The sequence below is a fragment of the Centruroides sculpturatus genome, unplaced genomic scaffold (genome assembly GCF_000671375.1).
Source record: "Centruroides sculpturatus isolate CEXI.00-Female unplaced genomic scaffold, Cexi_2.0 scaffold197, whole genome shotgun sequence".
Lineage (NCBI taxonomy): Eukaryota > Metazoa > Arthropoda > Arachnida > Scorpiones > Buthidae > Centruroides > Centruroides sculpturatus.
Genome location: NW_019384591.1, coordinates 323161 through 331797, shown reverse-complemented (window position 1 = coordinate 331797; position 8637 = coordinate 323161). Strand labels below are relative to the sequence as shown.

The 8637-nt window shown below is 29.7% G+C and overlaps 2 protein-coding genes across 3 annotated transcripts; one reads left to right on the top strand and one right to left on the bottom strand.

Moving 5' to 3' along the window:
* Window positions 1-846: 846 nt before the first annotated feature.
* Window positions 847-1838, bottom strand: LOC111624766 (nuclear pore membrane glycoprotein 210-like). Its single transcript, XM_023367704.1, has 4 exons — window positions 1754-1838; window positions 1600-1687; window positions 1289-1439; window positions 847-987 (listed from the first exon to the last, which is right to left on the bottom strand). Exons 1-4 carry the CDS (start codon window positions 1836-1838, stop codon window positions 847-849), a joined length of 465 nt encoding a protein of 154 aa, XP_023223472.1.
* A 68-nt stretch (window positions 1839-1906) lies between these two features.
* On the top strand, window positions 1907-8070 carry LOC111624740 (homeobox protein ceh-9-like). Of its 2 annotated transcripts, none has more exons than XM_023367675.1 (3): window positions 1907-2319; window positions 7521-7672; window positions 7773-8070. In XM_023367675.1, the coding sequence occupies exons 1-3, from the start codon at window positions 2175-2177 to the stop codon at window positions 7896-7898; spliced, it is 423 nt and encodes a 140-aa protein (XP_023223443.1). In that variant the 5' UTR covers window positions 1907-2174; the 3' UTR covers window positions 7899-8070. The 2 variants fall into 2 exon arrangements, with proteins under 2 accessions (XP_023223443.1, XP_023223444.1); XM_023367676.1 differs by having other exon boundaries at window positions 7792-8069.
* Window positions 8071-8637: the final 567 nt, after the last annotated feature.

Sequence of the window (8637 nt, the reverse complement as noted above, 5' to 3'; positions counted from 1 at the left end):
GTAAACGTTCCAGAAACGTTGAAAATAGTTCGTTTGACTGGACTTGAACAGGAGACGTTCAGAAATAGAATCGGGACCAGGAAGTGTTAATATAAAGCGGCATGCAAGATTTACAGGCGGTTTTTTGCGCTTTTGCGGGAAATCAAACATATTTTTATGCTCATGTAAAAATTCTCTGGAAACAGGAGACCTAATTCTTGCATTTTGTGAAAACGGGTAAGATTGGCTATAATGTAATTATCTTAATCGTCACTATCGTTAATTTTTGCCCACAAATAAAAACCCAGCGAAGCAGGTCCTTGCAGCTAGATTCTAGATTAGTTAGAAAAGCAGTCTTTTATATATAAAAAAAAACTATATTACATACAAATGTACGAACGAATAAAAACCCAGCAAAGCGGGTCCTTGCAGCTAATATGAAATAAAAATGCATTTTTATTGATCATTTTTACAGCACATCTTTCAATTCAAAATTCTTCAAATATAAATATTTTCAATCCAAGACACTATAAGCAATTTGTAATTTTGTAATTGATTTTTAGAAATAAAAAGAAAAAAGTATGACAATGTAAGTCAGCCATATGAGAATTCTGTGTAGTTTTTAATTTTATAATAAGCATAACAATATTATATTTTTATTATATTTAATTGATTAATTTATAATCATACTTTGATAACCACTGTTTTAATCCAATGTAAAATAAACATTAAGATAATTTTATTTGGTGATACTACTGCTTTTAGATTTATGTATTTTTTTTATATTTAGTTCATATTTATAAATTTAAAGATCTCCAATCATTAAAACTATTTACTAGTTCTTTTTTCATTATTGCTAAAATCAGTTTACTTACTATGAGCTTTTCTTTGCTTTATTAATTCTACCTGATATTGAATTGTCATTTCAGGTAATATGTACACATCAGAAGGTGGATTAAGAACTAAATTTGCAACAACAATTAATGTTATCTCTGATGATTGAAGATCCTAAAAATTAAAACAAAATTTACATAAATAATAATAATAATAAATAATTGAAGCAATTATTTTTATAAAGTTATATGCACAAAGAATATTTTAAATGATTAGGAGAGTGAATTTAATTTTCATATAGGATAAATGCTCATATATATAACAGATCAAGTTAGAAAAAATTTATTATAAAAATAAAAAAACTTTTTTGTTCTAAGATTTTCTATATTTGCATGTTATTTTGTATTTTGTTTTAAATAAAACAAAATATTAAATTTTATAACTTTATTATAATGTATTTTATCAAATAAAATACCTTATAATCTGAATCACGTAGTCGTACACTTGCTTTTGCTGTACCTGTTTTGACTCCTTCTAATAACACTTTTGATCCATGCAATCCCTGTTGTTCCCAAAAATCAATAGCAGGAGGAGTTTTAAATGCAGAATCAGCAAACTTTAAAAATCTGAATTTAAAAATAAATTAAATTTTATTTAAGTAAACAATTTACAGATATTTTCAAAATGTTTGAATTAGTATACATTCAAAATATTCTGAATATTTTGAATATCACGTATCAATACAGTTCAGAATATCATGCAAATATGCATTTTCTGAAGCCTTACCGCAAAACATTATTTTCGGATGGTTTACCAAAACGATCTGTAATAATCCATTGAAATGAAACACCATCAAGACAAGAGAATGTATCTCCTAAAATTAAATAATTATATTTCAGTACTTTTTATTATTAATCTTAAATATTTTCGGATGGTTTACCAAAACGATCTGTAATAATCCATTGAAATGAAACACCATCAAGACAAGAGAATGTATCTCCGTAAATTAAATAATTATATTTCATTAATAAACAAAACTGAAGTGTTTTCGTATGCTATCAATTTACAGAATTATTGGCCCCCCTATTCGTTAGAACTAGTGGTCCAATTGGGTTGCTGATTTGGATTTGACTTCCCATTGGCTGGTGGGTTGGCGGGTCTGTACTTATTTACCTTTTAGAAGTTTACATCATGTACTGTACATAAGAGCTGCAATACTCCGCTATCGTCAATGAAATGAAATGCATGCACATTATCATAAACTTTAATTAAAATTATCATATACGGAGTTATCTTTCTCTCTAAATTGGAGTTGTAGTCATACATTTTTATTTTAGCTAGATAGCATAAAATTATAAAAAATGAAACCTTTAAAGACGAATTTAGAAGATAACATTCTAACATCTATAGACGAAGAAACGAAGAAATCGACAGAAGAAACTTCAGAACTTAAAGAAAATTTTACAGTAAACCAAGAACTAGATGCTTCAAATCCTTCTGTAAAAAGTAAGTATAACCCATAATAAAATTTATTATATGAGTATTTTTAAAATTTGAGGATAAGGGCAAAATGGGTGAATTTTTTAAATTTAGTATTAAGGTGAATATATCTTAAATCTTTCTAAGCATTTTTGGATAAAAATAATTTGGGACATGATCAGAGGTATGACTTTCATATATTAAAAAAAAAATTTAAGTTTTTCTTTATAATTTTTGTTCTGAAATAATTAGTAATAATTAGGAAAATATCTTAACGGATATATGATATAGATCTGTTAAGAAATTTCTTTTAAAATTTAACTTGAATTCGCTTACGAAATTTAAAAATTTGCATATGGTTTTATATCACGAATGAAATGAAACTGTCATCATTGCTTTACTTATTTTTCATTGAACGTTTAATAAGTTATTAGGCAAAATTAAAACGAAATCTATAGATAGGATCATATGAAAAATTACCAAATAAGTTTTTATAAATTAAAAAATATAATTACATTGTGATAATCGAAGATGATTACACGAGTTAATTATCTCATGACTATAGATAAAACATGACTAATCCAGATCTAATGTTTTTGATCATTCAATTATTTCAGTTTATTTGCATTATAAATGAAACAAAGTCTAAATTGTTAAGTTGGAAATTTTTTTTTAATTCACAAATTTATTCTTCTCGTATTATCTATATTGACAAGTCTATAGTTAAACTTAGAAAAAGGGTAAAAGTTTATCCTTACTTCATGGGTCCTTTTTTTCTAATTTTGCTCTCTAGTAGACGTGTCCTAAATACATAGAATTATTTGGGGGAGACGCGTATATTAAGAGCTATAAGCGAAAACTGATCGGATTACTTACCGACTGTGCACGGTGGAGGCCGCCATTGCTTAACCTTGTTCACATCGCGGAGTAGCACGTTGGACGGCGGACGCTTACAATTCGTGTCACGTGACCTCGGTTAAACGTCATTCATCCAGTCACGTGAGTGGTGACGACGGAGCGAGGTGGTCACGTGACTACAGCTCTGACGTATTTCCGGACAACTATACCTTGTGTCACGTGATAAACTACAGTGCGTTCGTTAATAGCGATCGTTCGCAGACATTGCGAACAACGGACAGAGAAAAAAAAGATGGCGACGTCCGTAATATCGACAGTAGCATGATGGGGGATCTATAATTTTAAAATATGCGTTTTTAGAGACAAAATATTAAAAAAGCCGTCCAATAGCATTTTAAAATATGCGTTTTTAGAGAGAAAATATTAAAAAAGCCTTCCAATAGCATTTTAGTAGTTACGAAAAAAACTCGAGATGACACTTACCAATTACACGGGTATATATATATAATATCCATATATTGACTTGCACTTTCACAACTTGTAATTTTTCATTCATAAAACCACATAATTGACACTAGAACGGAACTATCCGAGCCCACGTTGAAACTACTCGTTGTTGCGTCCGACAGCGCGCTTCCCGCCAGAATGTAGAAACGAGTTCAGCCTTTATTGCTAACACGTGACTACTTCTTGGGGGGCAACCCGAACTTTGCTCGAGTTACGCTTCCGTAACATCGTAACATTCTATAACGAAATTGACGAGTTAAGATTTGACAACGACGATTTATTTTTCGAGATTAACTTGTTAAAAAGAGAACAGAATCAAATTACTTTAAAATTCAGATTAAATGTTTATAAATTTATTATCTAAATTTATAAACATATATGTTTTATATAGCCTAACTAATCCTTTAAGTTTAAAAATGTAAAGTTATGTAACTATAATTTATATGTAAGATGTGGGATCGATTGGCTACTACATAAAGACTTTAAAACAATAGATGCAACACCAGTTAGAGCAGTGTTCATTCACCCAGTTTTTTGTTTTTTTTTTCATTTAATTTCACATAGATAAGACGGATCATCTCTGGTCCGCAGACCACAGTTTGAGTAGCACCGTGTCACGAAGTTCGATCGGTCTCAGGCAAAGAGCGTTGTTAAGTCAGACAGCGAGCGACTTTGTTTTAAATTTCTTTTATGAATCGCACAAATTTTATTTCTTATCAGACTTTTCAATTAAACGCGAAAATACCTGTAGCTTTTAACACCAAATGGTTTACAAAAATGAATGAAATCGTAAGTAACGTAGTCGACAGAAAATTGCCAACCGGGATGTATTTAAAGAACTGATAACATAACCTTTCTAGATATTTGGCTGGATTCTTAATGCTTAAATGTAATGAAAACGTTCGCTTAGTAAAAGTTTGATATCTAAAAAGGTTTGGTTATTCATTTTTTAGAAACGCGAACTTAAAAACAAATCGTTAAACTTGGAAGTTTCTTCCTGTTATTTGGAGTCGAATAAAGTCGGAATGAAAAACTGATTGTCGCTTAACACGTTCAAAGTCCTAAAAAACAGTAAAATCTAAAATGTCTCTTTTGTCCCATCACTAGTATATCTCAAAGGACGTGACAAGGTTATACATTTTAAACGTTTCTCGTTATAGCTGTAGGAATGTAAATATAGTAAACTTAATAGATTGTCTGTCATTTGATTTTTAAAGACTACGGAAATTTTCCAAAATTTACAACCTTTCAGTTACTCTTGTTGAATTGGAAAAATTTCTCTTTATTACATATAATATTACTAAGAAATCAGTCTCCATTATTCTCAGCTAGAGAATGGTTAAGTTTTTGTTTAAGTAAAATTCCTACCCTTGCATCAAGAATTTCTTAATTATTTAACTACTACTTAAGTAGAAATAAGTTGAAACCGTTTACAGGGCGAGTCAAAATTATGTGAACACTATTTGAGAGAGAGCATTTACTCAAAGTTTACGTTATACAGATTCTCAACCTGACAACCAGCACGATTAATGCACTCAAACCAACGTTGAACAGTACAATTTAGTGCCAGAACACCTTTTATTCTGTCCTGAGGTCTTCGAGGATTCAAAATTAAGATATTTCATTAATCATGTTTAATTAAAAATTAATATTGTTCACATAATTTTGACTAATCCTGTACTGTACTTTGCACTTGAATAGTTTCCCATCTACTCAGATTCTTAATGTTTAAATTTAACACAAACGTTTGCTTAGTAAAAATTTTGTGCTGCAGATCTACAAACGTTTTATTAGCCTATATATTTTTTAGAAATGCATTCTTAAAAATTCTAACCAAATGCATAGTTGCAAAACAGAATTATTGTTTATAGACTTAAGAGGGATCAGCGAGAATTCCGATCCAAAATACCATCATACTCAATTTTTGTGCTTATTTCAAATTCATATTCACGAATACTTTGTTAAATATGAATACTTTAAAATTAAATATTTCATAAAAAGATTTTATGAAAATAGTTTCTATGGTTTTTTATTAATTAAATACAGCATTAAAAGTTGATTTTTTAAAAATTATTATAGTAATGGATAAAAAAAAATTATAAATTAAATATGCGTGGACAGATTCAAATTAAAAAAAAGTTTTCTTTTACCAAGATTACTAAAATTGAAGTTCATAATTAAGAATTAAATTATAGTGGTAGTAAATAATATAAAAAAGTACAGTGGAGCCTCGGTATACGACCTTAATCCGTTCCTGGTGTTTGGACTTATACCGAATAGGACGTATACCAAACCAACCTTTTCCATAAGAACTAATGTAAAAATGATTAATCCGTTCTCATGTAAAAAAATGGCTGGCTTTAAACACCTCGCTTTCCTCGCTAGTTTCTGCTTGAATTTTCATTAGCTCAGCATGTATCCTTTTAACTTTCTCGCAAATGATTTCTTCCAATACGCTGTCGCCGGCACACTGTTTTTCAGTTATCCAAAGCAAAAGCAATTTCTCTACACGATCTAATGTCTTCGCTCTCTGTTTAGAAATTGATTTAACCCCTTTCGCAACGTTAGCAAATTTAATAATGTCTTTATTTTTCACGATTGTCGATATCGTCGTTCTCGGAATACGGAATGCAACAGTTAAATCTCGAACACGCGTGCCACCTTCATATTTCTCAACAATCTCTTTTTTCAGTTCCGTTGTGATTCTAGTCATTTTTTATTTTTCTGTTGCCCTTTTGCAATTCATGATTAATAAAAATNCCTCCTTTATTATAATAATAATAATAATATTATTTAAAAATATACTGTATAATAAATAGCGCCACACGCAATTTTAATGTTACCAGAAAAGTTATGCAATTCTGTTGGATTTTTTTTCTTTTGAATTTAAATTCTTTTAGCGATTTATTCGGTTTTATTGCGATCACTACAGAAAAAAATATCTGAAAGTTTTTAAATATGCTATTGTTTTTTTAACTTAATGGAGCAACTGATATATACTACTAAATTTTATATTTGGCTTTATGTACAAACGATAATACAAAATAAAACAAACATTTATTATTATAACGTACACTAAACATTATTAAGATGTTTTAATTAATAACTTAATTTTGTAATAAATAAAATTTATATTTAATATTTATTTTACTTCATAAATTTTTCAGATTTGGTTTCAAAATCGTCGAATGAAACAAAAGAGACTAAAGTTAACTCAGAAATATTTAACTTATAATCATCAATTTTCATGTGGTATGGGAAATTCTACGGTAATTCCTCCCCCTTCATTCATTAATTCAGCTTCATCTTATATGCATCTTCCTATGAATATACCTAAATATTCAAATTATCTCAGAGAGAGACATTTACATGAACATATGAATCATCATGTAAGTAATTATGTAACTTATCCACAACAACCAGTTCCATCTTTTCTTCACAGAGAAAATTTAGTTCCGTTTCAAGATTTAACTAGGTTGCAGATATCTGGTACTGGACATCCAACTGCAATGCAGTTACAATCTACTGGAGATCCAACTTGTATGCCATCAACTTCTAATCTAAACCGTAATCACGCAACTTCTTTTAGTTTATTTAGACCATATACATAATAGATTATGATTTTAAATAAATATAATTTAAGTATTTTCATATACAGAATTAGGTTTTAATGTAATTTAATAGGTTGACTGGACGTAAAAATTCTCTAATTAGTCTGGAAAAAGGAGACCCAATTCTTGCATTCTGTGAAAACGGGTAAGGTTGACTGTAACGTAATAATCTTTATCTTGGTTATCGTTACTTTTGCCCGAGCAACGCCGGGCCCACCTGCTAGTAAATTAATATTTATACATTATTTTTAGGTTCTTCTATTGATTCGAGGAGAGAGAGGACCACTTTTACGAACACGCAGTTAAGGGCATTAGAAGAAAGATTTAATACTCATCCTTATATCGATAAACACGAAAGAGAAGAATTAGGGAAACGTATAGATCTTACTGAAATTAAGATTAAGGTAATTTCATTTTTAGGTCTTTAATTCATTTATAAGTTAAGAAATAAATGCAGAAAATATTATAAATTTCTGATTAGTTTAATTTTTTTGAAATAACTAGTTATCGACGTCCATTCTAGGATGTTCTGTTTTCAGTGCTAAAAGCAGCTACAATTATCACTGCACCGTATGGATGACTGCACGATCTTTCAAGCCACTAGACAGTCTCCTACAGGATAAACTGTAGGATACTAGTTATTGCCTTTTGGGTTCATTTAGTACACTATCGCCAACGACAGCGATACCCGGTTTATTGAAAAGCTAGAATAGAAGGCTTGTACAATTTTTCTTCTTCCTTGTCCTATCAGTTCTCATTAAAGAAAACAAGGAGAAAGGCATAAAACAATATTGAAAACAATTTAAATATAATTTAGCAAAGGTAGCTAAAGAAATTATTTTAATTTATAACAATTATGCTATATACACAGGATGATTTTTTTAAAAGTCGTTGCGAGTTATTAATTTTTTAAAATTTATGTTACTTGAATCACGATGTGCTACTCTCGTGCGACGAGAGTAGGCACGGGTATATAGAAATATGGCAATATGCAAATTTCAAATAGGGATGAAGTGATGGTTATTGCTTATGAGAATGAGTTACACAACGAAGTTTAAATTACAACTGGCGTATTGTGCACAAGAAAGCAGAAGAAAAAATTTTGATATAGACGATAAAATACAGTAGAGCCTCGATTATCCGACTCAATTGGGGACTGGGGTTGGTCGGATAATTGAAAAGTCGGATAACCGAAAAGTATGAAAAAATCCATTGTTAGTGTAGTATATTATTATATCCCATGTAATTAGTATATTAGTATATCGCTATTAATCTACTTCGCGTTGAATTTTCATCGATGTTAAGCCTAACAAAAATTTTTTTAAATAATAATCGTCGCTATTGTATCGTTAAAAATTAGAAAATTAAG